We start from the raw sequence: 16921 nt of genomic DNA on the forward strand, positions 1-16921 counted from the left end.
GAGCCCACGAGCCACAACTACTGAGCCCACGTGCCACAACTACTGAAGCCCACGTACCTAGACCATGTGATCCGCAACAAGAGAAACCACCTCAATGAGAAGCCCGCACACCTCAATGAAGAGTAGCCCCTACTCACCGCAACTAGGGAAAGCCCGCACACAGCAATGAAGACCCAACGCAGCCAAAAACAAATAAATAAAAATAAATTTATATAAAAAAAGAGAAAACCTATGAGTGTATTAAAAGGTGCTGAGCACATCTGTGTGAACAATATTGGCTAACAGGGAGAACCAGGAGGAGAAACAAGGAGGAAAAGAGGGTGACAGAAAACAAGCAAAAACAACCCTTAGAAAGAGGAAGTTCATGATAAAAAGCAAGAATTATATAAAATTATACATATGTAAGTGTATATAATATATATGCATGTAAAATGCATGGAAGAATGGTTACTAAAATGTTGGAGGTAGATTATCTAAGGGTGAAAATAATTCAGGTGATTTTTACACTCTTCCTCATACTTCTTTTTTTGCATTTTAACAAGAAACATAATAATTATATAACCCAAATAACTATTTTCATTGAGGGAAAAATTTAAATAACTCTATAACACTGTCAGCATGAAAATAATGTTTCTTAAGTCTCCCTAGCCAAAAGGTGGCACATCCAGTAGCATTTTGAATCACTCAGAACTAAAGGAGGTTTTCACAGTCTTTTCTGAAATGGAGACAGACCACAAAGTCCAAAATTAATAATTATCATATACACTTTAAGCAACTTTAAGGCAGGGCCTAAATTTAATTTTTAGCACACTTTCCCCAAGGCTTCGAGCACGCAGTCCTTGATCAAGCCCCATTAACTGACAAGCACATTTCAAATCTCATCAATTATTACACCAAAGATGCTATTATCTGATATACAAATGCTATTAAAGAGTAAAATCTCTTCTAAAGAAGAATACGAGACCTGAAGCAGCTCCAATGAAAATAATTCAACTATGAAATTTAATCTGCCGCAAAAGAAGTTATGAAACTCTAACACCTAACACATTTTTTCTTCCTGCCCTGGTCATACTAAATGTATCTGGCTTTGCTACCGCCGTCTACACACGCCCTCAACAACTCTCCACTCAGTGTCATTAAATTCTGTTTTCTTTACTGTAGATACAATATTTATGATATAAGCTACCAATCTTCATGAACAATCTCCAAGCTAGACCTGTCTTAAATTCTGAAAGTTAACACTCTGCCTATTAAAATTCTGATTATAACATGCAATTGTTTTGAAGAGGTGCTAATTTTTCATTCTTCCAGGCTTGCTTTCTCCGCAGGGTAGTGGAAATAGATGTCTACATGCTGGAGACCTGCTCTGTGAAAAGCCATGGAATAACCTTTCCAGAGGAAATGGGCACACACGGGGCAGAGGTGTGGCTAGGGCTGCCACCCTGATCCCCAAGGCCGGGCACCCTCACCTGGCTACAGATAACAGCCCAACTGTTTCCCGATACACCCACTGGCAGGTAAGTGGTATTAGACAACATGAAGACTAACTTTACACGTCTAACTCTTTCAAGTAAAATACTTACTTGGACTAACAAGTGGCCTGAATTAGGCAAACATGTACCAGACTTCTTGGTGTTCTCATTTATTTGTGTCATCAAATTCATCAATATTTCTACAGCACCTTTGCCAATCATTTCATGAAGAAATCCTGGATTTCCAGAAATGAATTTGATCACCCCCATGCAGTATAAGAAAGCCTCGGTGTTAGCTTGCAGCTCTTCACTTCTCAGGACCTCCAATAATGATTCTGTCAAAAAGACGAATTATTACAAATGGATGAGTAGAACAGCTGGAAAGAGAGATATTAAAGCACTTGTATGTGAACATCAAATACGATTTGTAAAATGTTAGCCAGAACCTACATTCAAATGCTTGTGAAGAGTTGCTCACATGGCATAAACAGGAAAGCTTACTTTTAGCTAAGACAAATCTCTGTAACAGTAATGACAGCAAAAAGATGGGATTATTATATGTAAATAAGAAAGTGTTCTTTTAACTGAGTGCCATTCCTTGCCCTTTTTTTTTTTTTTTTTTTGCGGTACGCGGGCCTCTCACTGTTGTGGCCTCTCCCGTTGAGGAGCACAGGCTCCAGACGCACAGGCTCAGCGGCCATGGCTCACGGGCCCAGCCGCTCCGCGGCATGTGGGATCCTCCTGGACCGGGGCACAAACTCGTGTCCCCTGCATTAGCAGGCGGACTCTCAACCACTGCACCACCAGAGAAGCCCACCATTCCTTGCCTCTTATTAATATTTGCCAAACTTTATTTTTGGTTACAAACAGTTTGAGTTATTATAGAATAACTAATAATCAAAGCAATTTAAGAGTTAAATTTCAACAAACCTTTAAGAATATACTGGTTGCTGTATGAATGGAAAGTTAATCAAGATAGGAACTTTTAAAAGTATCTCAACAGTAGAAAGGGGTGCTTCGAATATAACATCCACCCTTTCCCAAGACAACTTAAAGAACATCCATCCAAATAACATACAAGTACTAGGTTTTAGGATTAATCCAGGCAGCTCTGATAAAGTTAAACATGCCTATCTCACATTAATTTTTATTAATGTCAATGTGATCATCTGTCAGAACCTTTCTTTGTTTTTAGTCTCTTACTCTCAATGAGCTGATTCAGTGTTAGAAATTTCTTTCAGTACTGGCTTTGTCCCTGTCTGCTGGGATTAAAAAAAAAAAAGAAAGAAAGAAGAAGACCATTTATCCTATGTTGCAAAAAGAGGACTTAAAGCCTTTTCCATGTTGCTGCCTTCCCTTAGATCAACAATACTAATTCATAAAAGATTTCTGTTTAGGTAACTATTTAAGCATCTTAATTATTTAAGGGTATATAAAGAATTACACATTATTAGCTAGATAATTAGAATGTATTAAAATTCCTCTACCTACATATTTGAAACACATTTGACACACTGTGATGTCAATTTTATACAACAGTTATAGATGTTTTCCCAGTTCTAATCATTCCTACTATATCAAAAGATCAAACGTTTCAATTATGTCAAACACTATTAAATGTATTTTTTCTAGTAGTAAAACCAAGACCAGGAAATGAATTTTTAAATAGGAACCACTTTATAAATTATATATTATTACTACAGGCATTTAAAAAAAAATAGCAGGCTATCCTCCTAGGTTCCAAAGGATACATTAAGTGAAACATGGAAAACATAGAGGACAGAGAAAAAACAGGCATCACCTAACTTCTACATATTATGAGAAAATAAAATATTCCAGTTATCATTAATTATAACTTTGCTCTCCAAACTTTTCATTCATACTCAAGTACAACATTTGCTCAATGGTAGTGCTGAATAATACTCACCCAGAATGCCATCATTTTGAATCAGAGAATCATTCTTCTCACTCCTGCTAATTTTAAATATAAGCTTGCAGACATTAAGAAGATTCTTTCCACTCACTCTAAGCTGCAGAGAAAGAAATCACATTTCCACTGCAGGGAAATAAAGATATGCCATAATTTTTAAACATAAACATCTAATTTAAAAAGTGCGGCAAGAGAGTTTTTAAAACATAAATAAAAGTTCTAAGGAAATCAACTTTCAAAAGTTTTGGCCTCATATTTGCCAACTATGGTATCTAATTAACTCACTTATAGTAAACAATGTAAGTGATATTTAGAGTAAGCACCTTTTAATGATAAGCCTTTATTTCTTACTTCATAAAGTCTCATGCTTATATGTGAAATTATTATTTTTCAAAGAATATATGAGGAAAAGGGGGGGCTGATGTTGATAAATTTAAGTAAATGGAGTAATTGCCTTCCACAAAAGTAAAGGAAGATGGATACTAAAATTTCAGATTAAACTAACCTAGAAAAGAATACATCATGGAGGTGAAGGAAAGAAAAGAAAGGGGAAAAGTACAATTATATTTATCATTTGTATAAAATAAAATGAAAAAGTAATATTCTTTGATTAGATAATACATATGTATTTATTACAATATTTAAGCCTATTTCTGGAATGCTTTGAGAAAATCGCAAGTAACGTTCAAAGGTTAAAATTACCTTCTAAATCACAGAAAAATATTCAAGTAAATTAAGCAATAAGGAAGTATACTCTTTAAAAAAAACACAGTATAGGAGGACTGAATCAAATGGTCTAAATTAGCTGCATATTTATGTAAAGTAGTAAAAATTTAAAAATCCTAAATACCCAACATTTAAGAATAATTTAATAAATTGTGGAACATCAATACTATTCATATTAAGCAGTCACAAAAGTATAACAGTGAACACCATGCATAAAAAGACATAACCTACTGTAAGATGGAAATACCATGTGCCCTCATTGCAACAGTGTAGAATATATTTGTAGGAATGAGGTCATCTGAACAAATAAATATATCTGTGTGAAAAGGATGGCATATAGGTCATTATTTTATAATTAAAAAGTATCCTTAAAAAAAAAGGGTCTTCCCTGGTGGCACAGTGGTTAAGAATAAGCCTGCCAATGCAGGGGACACGGATTCGAGTACTAGTCTGGGACGATCCCACGTGCCGCGGAGCAACTAAGCCCGTGCGTCATAACTACTGAGCCTGCACTCTAGAGCCACAACTACTGAGCCCACGTGCCTAGAGCCCGTGCTCCACAACAAGAGAAGCCACCGCAGTGAGAAGCCCGCACACCACAATGAAGAGTAGCTCCTGCTCGCTGCAAGTAGAGAAAGCCCGTGTGCCGCAACAAAGACCCAACACAGCCAAAAATAATTAATCTAAAAAAAATTCCTTTAGAAAAAAAGTATCCTTAAAATTATCTTCAATATTGTTTACTTATTTTTTAAATTTTATTTATTTAGGGCCACAACTACTGAAGCCCGCATGCCTAGAGACCATGCGCTGCTACAAGAGCGCTGGCTCAGTAGTTGTGGTGCACGGGCTTAGTTGCTCCGCGGCATGTGGGATCTTCCCAGACCAGGGATCAAACCCGTGTCCCCTGCATTGGCAGGCGGATTCCCAACCACTGAGCCACCAGGGAAGCCCTCAATATTGTTTATTAATGAGTTTTCAGCTAGTAAAAAAAAAAAAAAAAAGATAATGGAATTTGTCAGACATATTTTTAAAAGATTCATTCTATATTTGATCCACAAATATTATTGAGCTCCTATTGTGTACCAGGCACTGTGCTGTTTGCTGTAGGAAATACCAAGGTGAACGTGGTCAGCCCCGAGCTGGAGAGAAAGGGGGAGGTGAGTATTATTCATGGAGCAGCTTCTGTCTGCCCCTCTGCTCTGGTGCTTTTCATGACATCTCAGAGCAAACCCTGCAAATTAGCTGTAGTCATTCCCATTTTGCAACTGAAGAGTCTGCTCCTCAGACAGGCCATGTCATCTCATCTCAGCATCACCTGGGTGTGTATTAGAAATGCAGAATCTCAGGCCCCACCAGCCGTACTGAACCAGAAACTGCATTTTACAACTTTGCCAGGGGATCGTGTGTACATTCAAGTCTGAGAAGCTCTGCTACGGAAGGCTCAGAAACTGTCACACGTGGCAGAATGGAAATTCTTTCTGTTCTCAGGATGAAAAAAGGAAATGGAAACTTAAAAAAAATGTTTTCAATGTTTAGGTATTTTTAAAATGTTGTTTAAAAACCTAGGGAAAAAAAGCTGACTAGAGAGAAAAAAAATCTGCATCAATGGAAATATATATTGCCCTTTATATCTGGGAATATATTTTAATCTGTTGGCAATCTTCCACTACATTATGAGCCTTTGAGGTCAAAACCATGATTTGTTACTCTTTCTACATGTGGAACATAGCATCTGCTATGTACTTAGTGAAACTTGCTGAATAAATGAATGAATACAACTAACCTCACTCCCCACTCCAAGTCTTATATTTTTAGTGAAAAGTGGGAAAGAAAACAACAACAACAACAAAAGAACACCTGGTATCAGAGTTTTCATTAAAAAAAACCCCAACAAACCCCACCATTTCCAGGCCTGCTATAAGGTCAGTTTACATTCAGAGCAAATTCCTATACCTTCTCTTTTGGTAACTGTAAAATTATGACTTTGAGACCAAAAAAGACAATAAAACATTAAATTATATGCAAGGAATACAGACTACCCTGTATAAAACAGCACTTGCCCCAACACAGGCCATTCCCTTTACTCTGCTTTATTTTTTTCCCACAGTGCTCATCAGCCCCTTTAGCACTTGAAGTGTTTACTCTCTGTCTCTCCTGCTACATGGCCAGCCTGCAGGGCAGGGGTTATTTTATTCACTTTCATTCCCTGGCACAAAGTAGGTTCTTGCAGTGGGGTAGTTCACCTTTATGTTAAACATAGGAGTTTATTTTATTTAAAGCCAATTTGGAAAATTAAAGAAAAGGGAAGTTTAAAAATCACTCATAACACTGCCACTATATATAGCCACTGTTGACATACTGCTGTTTCTTTTCTGTTTTTCCCCCTGTATAGGATGTTAGATTGTCCTCTCTTCCTGAATGTAGTTGCTTTCACACTGTATATATGTTTGTACTCTAAAAAAATCTTAAAATAGGCAGATATATTTTTGTAAGATTTTTTTGATACAAAGGTTAAAATGAAAATGGCTATCTGGCAAACCCCACTTAACCAAAGAATGCAAGAAATCAGAACTAACATTAAACTCACTGGATTTTTTTTTAACTATAAATAATTTTAAATGTCTGAATTATAATATTAAACTGGTAGATAAAATCTTAGCAGAAGTTATTTAAAAAAATTTTACTCCTATTATCTTCAGTTTTTTGTCAAATTTTTTTTTCTTCAACAGCTTTTTATGATGTCCTTTAAAAAAATTTACATAGAACCCCATTACCAAGGTCTAAGGGAAGTGATGTCTTGCCTGGAGCATTATAGAAGATTCACGTGGCAAATGGGAAGTGGGTCTTGTTGGTCGATCCTGGCCGCCATCTACACTCGATCAAAAAGGACAGCCCACCCACCTCCGCACTCTGGACTGTAGCCTAGCGGTCTTGCCCAATTCAGCCAGGCGGTCAGTGTCATGGAAAGGGCTTTATCTAAACGTATGTTTCGTTCAGAATGTGTTCACTGCCTGGCAGATCGCAGCCTTTGGCCCTAAAAAATTTAAATTGTGCCATGTATATAATTAATTTGAATGGCGCCTTTAATAACCAAGATGACATTTTCTCTGCAGAGCATTAACAAATTCATGGCATTTTCCTTCTTCCTTTCTCTCTCTCTTTTATTTATTTACTTACTTGGTACAGAGCACAATGCCTAGGATGAAAAACAAAGGCAGTCCCTGGGCAGCTGGTTGCTTGGGTCCAGCCCAGGGCAGCTACACCAGTAGAGCCCTCCAGCCTCACACTGGGGTCTCCTGGGCCAGGAGGTGCCCCAAATCCAGGGCTGGAGAAGGAACTGGGCAAGCGTGCAGTTATCTTTTCATCTCTACTTATAACTTCTGACTTTAAATCCTCCCTGTGGTTTATGGTCTTTCTGTTTCATTAAAACTGATCCATTTTCATCAATGAGAGGGGATTAAACTACTACTGAAATCATTATTTCAAGGAAATGTTGCTTTCTGCATCACATCACAGTTTTTACAAAGAGGGTGAATAGTTTAGGGTGGCAGCTAAATAAGAACGTACTTCTCCAAAACACTGCATGCAATGTGTAGTCAGAATATTCTGCTCTTTGAAACACTTCAAAGTAAGAAATAGTGGGCACCCTTACTAAACTATTAGTAAGTATGCCAACACTTACCTTCACTGTGTACTTTAAGATTTTAAATTACATGAATTATGGGTGTTAATAGCTTTTACTTTTATGAAACCAGGTAAACAAAGCTTCATTCATTTGTTTTAGCGGCTCTCTTAGAACGGTCTCTAATAATTGTGTCTTATCTTTTGGTTCCAACTGTTTATGGCTGTGACAACAAAGGGCTGCCCTCAAACAATGATATCATTTTGCTTGAGACAGAGCTTCTACATATTTTTATTAAAGGTGTCTGGCCTTTTCTTCTAACACCTCACAGGAGCCTTCTATGATCACCAAGCAGCTGGTTCTGTTTCACGCGGCCTCATAAAGCACCTGGCCACTATGACCGCAGCCCAAGTTATCTGAAGTTATTTATTAAATCACGTGATAGAACCAAGCACCCAGCAGAAACCACAGTCTGCTCTCCAATACTGATCTCCAGTCAGGTTACCTGAGCGACTGTTTTGACTGTGTTTGCCTGTTGTCACTTTTTTTTAAAAAACCTTGCCACAGTCCATGTGTAAGCGTTTATTTGAACATTTTATCTGTACTCAGCCTTAGTTCCTTAGATGGTACTTTCTGGTCAAAATTCTGGGATGTCAGTTTACCACCTTAATTTTTTTTCAAGATTCTAAACAAACACACTGCATTTCTAATCTTCTTTGTAATATTTACAAATAAAGCATTAAACAGAACTTTTACGTGCTACAGTCTACAAGACCAGAGGAAGGAAAAACTTACTGCTAGAATAATTTTTGCAAGTTTAAGGCTCAGCATGTCTGAACCAACATCAACAAGTTTATATAGGGTCTTCAGGAGAATACTTCTTCTCTTAAATTTACTTCCAAGCATGTTTCCTTCCTCTAAAGCGTGGTGAAGCTGTGTGCAAGCAGCACAAACCGTTTCAATGTTTTCTTCTGTCAGGGCAAAGAGAGCAAAGCAGAACTTACTCATTGAGGTCAAGTTTACAAGTGTGTCAAACACAGAAGGTGTAAGTAAAACCCCATAATTAGTTCCCCGGACATCTTCAAATTCCTGAGCTAATGTTTCTTTTTTTTTTCCGTTTCTTATCATTTCCAACTACCTGATTTTTTTTTTCCATTTTGTTGCTCCATCTCCTACCATGTTGACTTCTTTACTAATCAGTTAGCTTATCTAAAACACACAGCCTTTCAAAGAGTGTATTGAGAAGCGGAACTGCACTATCTCAGCTGCTCTCCTTTATTCCTGATGAGCTACCCACCAATGCTCTGCTCAGGGCCCCAGAAGCATTCCGCTCACGACTCTGCCGTCGACCCTCCGCCACACAGTTCCAAGGGCCCAGAATGTTCTCCTTACCCTCGTCCCTACTGATTTTGATCCTTCAAGGCTCTGTTTACTTTCTGGCTCCTCTAGAAAAGGTGTACCATGCAACATCCGACAAATACTGTTATTTTTCACATATATATGCATGTTGTGTTACATGTCCAATGCCCTCAAACAGATGTCATGCTAAGTGAGTAGGAACCATGTCTGACACATCTTTGTACCGATAGTGCCTGGTGCAGTGAAAATACTGTACTGACAGCCTATACCACAGTTTAATGCAGATTCATTTTCTAATATGTCTGTTGATAAAAACGATGATCAACATTTTCCTATGAGACTAATGCTCATTATCTGAGAAAGGAAGGCGCAAGTGGAACAAAATCTCAAAATGTCACCACATCCACCATTATTTGGAGGTGCGTATTAGCAAAGAGGATAATAAAAAGAAGACTTTAGTTAGGAAACGGGAGACCTAGACCACTTCATTTTATAATTGGGATTCTGAGGAAAGCAATTTTTGTAAGTGGTAGCCCTACCAACAGGCATACAGGGAAGAAAAGTAGCACACAAACTAGAACAGGAGGGGAATACAAGGATCCAAGGTATAAGGCATTCAGTTGAAAAATATTATCTCTGATAGATTCCGTCACAAAATTTAAAAGTAGGAAACCAATCTTAAATAAATACCATAATGTGCTCTTGAAAGCCCGCATAGAGGAAGTGTGCGCCTGCAGAAGGAAATGACTCAGGCCATTTTTAGCTCTTTTCAACAATAACATCTAAGAAAAAATTTTAAACCTCAATAGCTAAGTAACCTTCCATGCCTTTCAGTTATGCGCTTAAATAAATGAATTGATGGGAAATGACTTAGACTAACTTTAAATAAAGGGAAAAACCTGAGCTCTACTGTAAGAAATAGTTTTGTTTTGTTGTTTTATTCTTCTGTTACTGGCAGTTTCTTCACAAAGCCCAAGTCCAGGCTGAGGGCTACTCTGTGGCAGTGGGTAGACGTCAAGGTATTTTTCTAATACTTCCCTCCGCAAACTCTTCAGCCTGGTGGGTTCTACTTAAGAGTAGCTGTTTTAGCTTAAAAGAAATTAAAAAGGAAGGCTCCCGGGTCAAATTTTAAACTGTTGATCAAATTACCTCTTTCTACCAGTTGGTCTGTTAGAACTGCCATGTAGCCTCAAAAGACAGCTTGAATCTAAGAGCCATCAAGATCCTCAAGGGGCTAAAGCTAGTGGGTGAAAGTTTGAGGAGTAACAGAAAGCAAGGCAGACTCAAAGTAACTTCTCCCCATAAGATACCTGTTCATTAGAAAGTGAAAAGCAGTGATTTTACAGTGGAAAAACCTGGCAGACACCACCTTCCCCAAGTGATCCAAGTCCACGTCACCAGTAAAGGACCAAATCAGCATCACGTGCCTCCGGATAGGACACACTGGGAAGGACACAGCCCCGCTCATGCTGCACACTGCCCCAAACACCTAACAAGCATCCAATGGTGAGAACAAACCAGACAAACCCAATTTGTGGGGCAGTCTATAAAATAATTGGCCTTTTCTCCTCAAATACATCAAGATCCCGAAAGAGACATGACAAACAACTGTATTTTCTTTCTATAAAGGAAATCATTAGGATAACGGGCAAAATCTGAATACGGTTTGTAACTTCCAGATACGTAACAGAATGCCCTTGTTTCTACAAATACATGCTGGAGTACTTAGGGATATGGGTATCATGATGGCTATTTGTTCTCAAACGGTTCAAAAAAGGGGAAAAGACAATGTGTGCGTGTGTTGGGGTGGGTGTGTACAGAAAAAGAGAGCAAGAGGGAGAGAGGGGGGCAGGGAGAGAGAGAATGATAAAGCTTATGTGGTAAAATGTTAATATTTGGGGAATCTGGGGGAAGAGCATACAGGATTTCTTTGTACTATTCTTGCAACTTTTCTAAAAGTCTGAAATTAGGTCAAAATAAAAAGTCAAAGAAAGAAAGAAAGAAAGAAAGGAGGGAGGGAGGGAGGGAAGGAGGAAGGGAGGAAGGAAAGATCTCAAAGGGTCAAGTAACCTAGTCCTACCACCACTTGCTGTTCTTAAAGTTGTCTATGGAAGAGATGTCATCCTTCAGCATTTAATAATCCCCCAAGAAGGGAGATTCATCCACATTTCAAATCCCAAACTCCTGCTAAGTTTTCTCTGTTAGTGCCTGTGGCGACAGAGCCCTCAGAACGCTCTTAAAATCCTTCAAGCTGAAGACTTTCTCCAAGACAGGCCTTTGTGCTGCCCCTAACCTCCCCACTGTGCTCCTCCTGGTATGTTTTTTTCTTTAACCTTTGCCCAGATTGATTGCTCTTCCCATTAGTTTTTAGGCACATCTCCTAAAATAAAGGACCCAGTGTTAATCAGGTTATCATGAGGGTGAAAATGATTGACCCTGGGGGAACAAAGTCATCATGGTCTTATTCTCAGGATTTTGAGCTGCAGTAGACTCTGGTGATGTTCTAGCCTCGGCTATGCCTCACCTGGCAGGTGAGAGCACCTCTGTGCACAGAGATCAGGTGATTCCCAGCCATCTGCTTCGTTAGCAGCACCAGGACCAGAAACCCCATCCAGGGCTCCCACATTAACCAGCAACACTGCCAAGCACCATCAGAGAGCCCAGGAGGCGTGAGGTCATTTGAACCTTTAAGGAAGTAGGTCTTTTGCACAACTTTCGTGGTTCGTTGGTGGGAAGGACTCATTTACCCTGCTTCTCCTAGGGCTTCTTCTGGTGGCTACCATGCTTGTTCGCTCATCCAAGGAGCACTCATTCCACAGTTGTTAGTGAGGGCCTCATGTCTGCTGTGGGCCAGGCACTGGGCTCGGCCCTGGGCCAGGACTGCAGCTCCAGAGGTGCCCATTTCAACTTCAGAAGTGGAATCCCTGAGGAGCAGCAAGGGGGCAGAAGGTGGGATGGGGGGTGGGCATTCCACAGGTCTAGCTTTCCATAGGTCACCTTGGCAGAGACCCATGGGCTGTGAGCCTTCCTTGCTGGGGCATTCCAGAGTGTAAGGGTTGGGCACATCCCAGGCCACTTCCTGTTCTGAGCGGCCTCCCTGACATGCATGCTCAACCTTAGGAAAGAGGACATACAGTCCTCCCTCAGGATCCACAGGGGATTGGTTCTAGGACCCCTGCATATACCAAAATCCATGGATGCTCAAGTCCCTTGTATAAAATGACATAGTGTAGTCGGCCCTCCATATCCGCGGGTTCTGCATCCTCGAATTCAAACCACCACGGATCAAAATTCCATTTGCAGTTGGTTGAATCTGTGGGTGTGGAACCTGTAGCCATGGAGGGCCGACTGTATATGTTTGGATCTAGAAAACCACAGGCACACCTGCCAAGGATGCCAGTCTATGAGACTTAGTCAGGGTTTCAGAGGCCTGAAATGTTTTAATTTTTCACCGTTTTTCATGAACTGCCACTCTACAGTGTTCAAACTGGCATTTCCTTGGGAAGAGGAGGTGATAATTTATATTCCAAAGGGAATTTCAGAAGTAGGTTCTTTTGCTGCATTTAAAGTATAATTTTACTCATTGAAAATTAAGTTTACATGTATTGATAACATCTAATACATACATTACTGGGTAAATAAAATAGATGACTTCATTTGTTTTTGAACATGTTCACAGAAATGATAGTCAAAGTGTGCTGAAAATATCAGGGCAATGAGGAACATATAAATAAGTGCAGATATTTTTAATGTAAAACAACTTTTTCCTTTTTTACCTTTTTCTAATTCACGCAAAATCGGTACGATCCTTGTATTCCAAAAGACTTCACCTACTTCTATTTCTGTATCTTTTTCTTGCAAGTCGAGTTTTGAGTCTGCAATAGAAACCCAGAAGAGGAGAAAGAGCCATGAAAAAGGAGTTATAACTGGAGCACCGCCATGAGACTGTGTTATCCATCCGTATAATTAACAAACTCTAGAATTACATTACGCTTTGCCCCCCAAGCCCAACTAATTCTAATTAGAACTACATTTCTTCTAATCAAATCATCCCAAATTAAACTCAGATAAGATAATGTAAAGAAATCAGAACTTTAAACTCTGGGATACTGCATAAAGTCTTCAGCTTTGTAAATGTTGGAATTATTATCAGTGTGGCAAAGAGTTTGGAGTTGTTTTTTTGTTTGTTTGTTTTTTTACTTAAACATATCCCTCTGTAATATAAAATAAATAGAAAACTATCTATATGAAAAGAATAAGGATTTTGAAAATGTTTAATGAAAAATTTTCTGAAAGGGAGGCCTGCAGGGGCTATCCTTCCTATAGAAAATAAAATGTCCACATTATTGTGAGGCCAGTGCTGTTCACGCCTGTGGCTTTGTGTGGGGCAGTGGGAAGCCCGAGCTCTGGGTGCTGGCAGATCTCATTTCAAATCCCAACTCCATTACTGATGCACTGGGTGACAGGGGTCTGGTTTCTTATCCTTTCTGAGCCTCATCAGCAAAACAGAGATTAAAATATTTGCCTTCAAGGTTATGAGAATTCAAAGACATGATATAGGCAAAGCTCTGAGCCCAGTGCCTAGCATCTAGTAACACTCAATCAATATGGATTTCACTTCCCTGATTAAAAAACCAACAAACAGATCATCACTGTCTGAAGCGTATCGGGCTGTATGATGTCACCACATGACCGAGAAGAGATGCTGCCTGAGGATGCAGGCTGTGGAAGAGTAATAGCTCCCACAGCTTGTGTACTTTAGATCTAGCAGGCCTGTATTTAATTTTTGTCACACTATGAGGAGGTCCCCAAATTGTCACTATTTTCCAGATGAAGAAAGTGGGGCTCAGGGTTATTAAGTGACCTGCCCAAGGTCATAGAGCTCCAGAGCCCTTGCACTTGACCTCTTCAGGGCCATTCTGCCTGAAGCAAACTGGAAAACTAGAAGGTAACTTTGGGGAGAAATGTAAATCACATTAGAAACTGCAAATCATGATTACATTTCATACAGGCAAGATCTCCAGGTCTAAAACACTGACAGTCTAGCCAGAGGGGGCACCGCTGTGCCGGGCACTAAGCAGCAGTGCTACAGACAAAATCCTCAGCCTTCCTTCTCTGAAGGCCACCCCCTAAGGCCCTCACCTGGCACCCAACCTATACTGGTTCAGGGAGTCCGTGCCTGCTTAGAGCAGACCTGGTACCAATTAAGTGCCCCCGCAGTGGGTGCCTGGACCCTAAAAATGTCACACGGAGAGTTAGAAATCATAGGGCAATCAGAAGGTTCTGCAGAGAGAGACAGAGTAGTGAAAGGGTGTGTGGCTTATATATTTTTAGGGTGTTTTAACTCCAAACCAAGACAAGCTGACCAGGGAAGCCTGCTAAGAGCACTGGTTCTAGAGTCACTGTCTGGGTTTGACTCCTAGCTCTGTCACCTACTAGCTGACTCTGGGCAAGTTGCTTCACTTTCCCTCTGTAAAATGGGGTAACAGTGAGCATCTCCAAGTAATGGGATTACAGGTTATTATCTTCTTTTATGTGCTCCTGTATTTTCCCAAACCTCTCATGTACTTGTATTACTCTTGAGAAAAAAATACACAACACATAGTAAATTTTCCAAGCAGTGGTGATATCACCCAGGAGAACCTGGACAGCTCTCCCGCCCAGTGCTGGAAACGGCCACCCCCAGCTGCTGTGAGTCCAGGCTTGCTTTTATCAAACCTTCCTAATATCAAGAGGGGCCGATGCACACTGGGCATGAAGAGCATTTGAGCAGCCAAAGCAGATAGAAAGGATGTCAACAAAGCTGTTATTAAACAATGTAGGTGCTGTCAATGGTTTTAATAGCAAGGCTGCACAGAATCTGCCCAACCCCAAAGGAAGAATTCACCAAAACACATAGCTGAATTGTCTTTAGGACAAAACCAGTCCATATCAGTTCACAATCCCTTAGCCAAAACCTTTGGGACCAGACGTGGTTGGGGATTCAGAAAATTTTGAATTTGAGTAAGGCAATATGGCGCCCACACTGCATGACATACCACCACCAGCGGGGTCTCCTGAGGCAGCACCCTGCAGCAAAACATGGGAATACTCACACTAAAGAAACAAAGACTATAACTGGCCTCCCATCAGTGCGGGTCAGGCATTGCCACTAAGTGAGTTTGTGCAGTATTTCAGCTTTCAGAGCTTTTGGGGTTTCAGAATTGCAGGAAAAGGATTGCAGACCACCATCTCCATCTTTTGGATTATTACTTTTATGAATCTTCCCTCCCATTGATAAATCATGGTTATGGATCCTAAAAGTAAACATGACTATTCAAGCAATATGAAAAAAAGCCATAGTGGCTCATATTCCCAGGTATCAGACACAGTCACAGTCCAAAGTATGCGAATAAATTCAACATGTATCAAGGCAAGGGGAAAGCCAGGAGATAATAAGCCAGGCAAAAAATATAATAGACAACTATTTATGACACACTTAAATTTATTAGAAATACAGACCTCAAGTCCAATCAGTTCAAAGCAGCCTTTTCACCTTCTATGCGACATGCTCTTTAGCTGGACCGCTCTATGAGAAACCACGATTATCAAACCGTTTGTCAGGACAAACAAAACTGATAACATGTTCACCCCAGGAAGAGCTGAATTACAGGGGTGAGCCAGAAATCACAGAGCAGTTTATTTAGCCTTTGGAAAGGAAAGGCCCTCGCAGGCCCTTCTGAATGTTTCTGAGACTTGTTTCTTCTCAGAACAGCAGTTTGCCAGACACTGTGGTGTAAGTCTGCTTTCAACCCTCTCCCAGGAACCCCTGTGCACGCAGTGGTGTCCGGCTATGGCCTTTCGCCTCCCACACCTCCTCCAACTCTGCTCTCCACAAAAACCCCATTTTATACACTAACCCAGCTTCTACCCTAGAAACTGAAGCCTGGAGTCATGTGACTACTTTTTAAGATCCACAGATGACAAATAAATACAGTTTGTCTCAGTCCTGGGCAACAACCCATTTAGAAAGCACTTTCATCTAGGTTCACAGTTTGCTAAATATAAAAATTATGATTCAACAGGAAATTGGGTAAGTCAAGCAGAAATTTCAGCATGTTTTTGAAGATTTTGCTGTCTCAGTTGTTATAGTTCTTAACCGCAGCTTTGAGTTCTGGACACAAAAACTTGACACAATGTTTATTGGCTGCTGTTTTTAGCATGTACACGTAAGATGCTTAGCAACAATGCTGATGAGGAAATCAGTCTATCTAAGATTTTCCTGAGTACTACAGAAATTCCCACTGGTCACAAAAGTCATTTGATTGATAAGAAATTAGTTCTGAAGGTAATAAAATACTTTTGAACTGAATATTAATTTGGTTTCATAAAAGATCACATGCACCAAAAAAAGTATGAAGAATGTAACAAACACCTGTGTACCCACAAATAGTTTGGTCAAATGCTAACTGTATTTTCATTCTCCTCCTTATTTCAAAGAAATAAACATTACAATATTGTTAAGGCTCTCTGTGTGCCTACCCCATCCATTCCCCTCCCCAGGGGTTACCATCACTCTAAATTCAATGATTATTTTTATCATGCTTGACTTTACATGTTTACCACATAGATCTGTAACCATAAACAACACATGTCATTGTTTTTCCAACTTAATTTTTTCATGTAATGTTATGTTTGTAGTCATTTCATTCAATATTATAAATGTGCTCTGGTTCATTTTTCTAACTGCTATGTTCCATTGTATGAATACACTCTGTAGCATTTCTAGCCTGTGATTTATATTGTTATATACTTTCTCAAACAGTTTAAGTT

General features: G+C 39.7%; 1 protein-coding gene across 2 annotated transcripts in view; it reads right to left on the minus strand.

Moving 5' to 3' along the window:
• ARMC2 (armadillo repeat containing 2) overlaps positions 1-16921 on the minus strand; it is a 106881-nt gene that overhangs the window by 53577 nt on the left and 36383 nt on the right. For both annotated transcript variants that reach the window (XM_033418692.2, XM_033418694.2), the window contains 4 exons: positions 12886-12984; positions 8546-8721; positions 3400-3502; positions 1584-1807 (listed from right to left, as the gene is read on the minus strand). In XM_033418692.2, coding sequence (XP_033274583.1) covers positions 1584-1807; positions 3400-3502; positions 8546-8721; positions 12886-12984 — 602 coding nt within the window. The remainder of the gene's footprint in view (positions 1-1583; positions 1808-3399; positions 3503-8545; positions 8722-12885; positions 12985-16921) is intronic.

This window comes from Orcinus orca, chromosome 12 (genome assembly GCF_937001465.1).
Source record: "Orcinus orca chromosome 12, mOrcOrc1.1, whole genome shotgun sequence".
Classification (NCBI taxonomy): Eukaryota; Metazoa; Chordata; class Mammalia; order Artiodactyla; family Delphinidae; genus Orcinus; species Orcinus orca.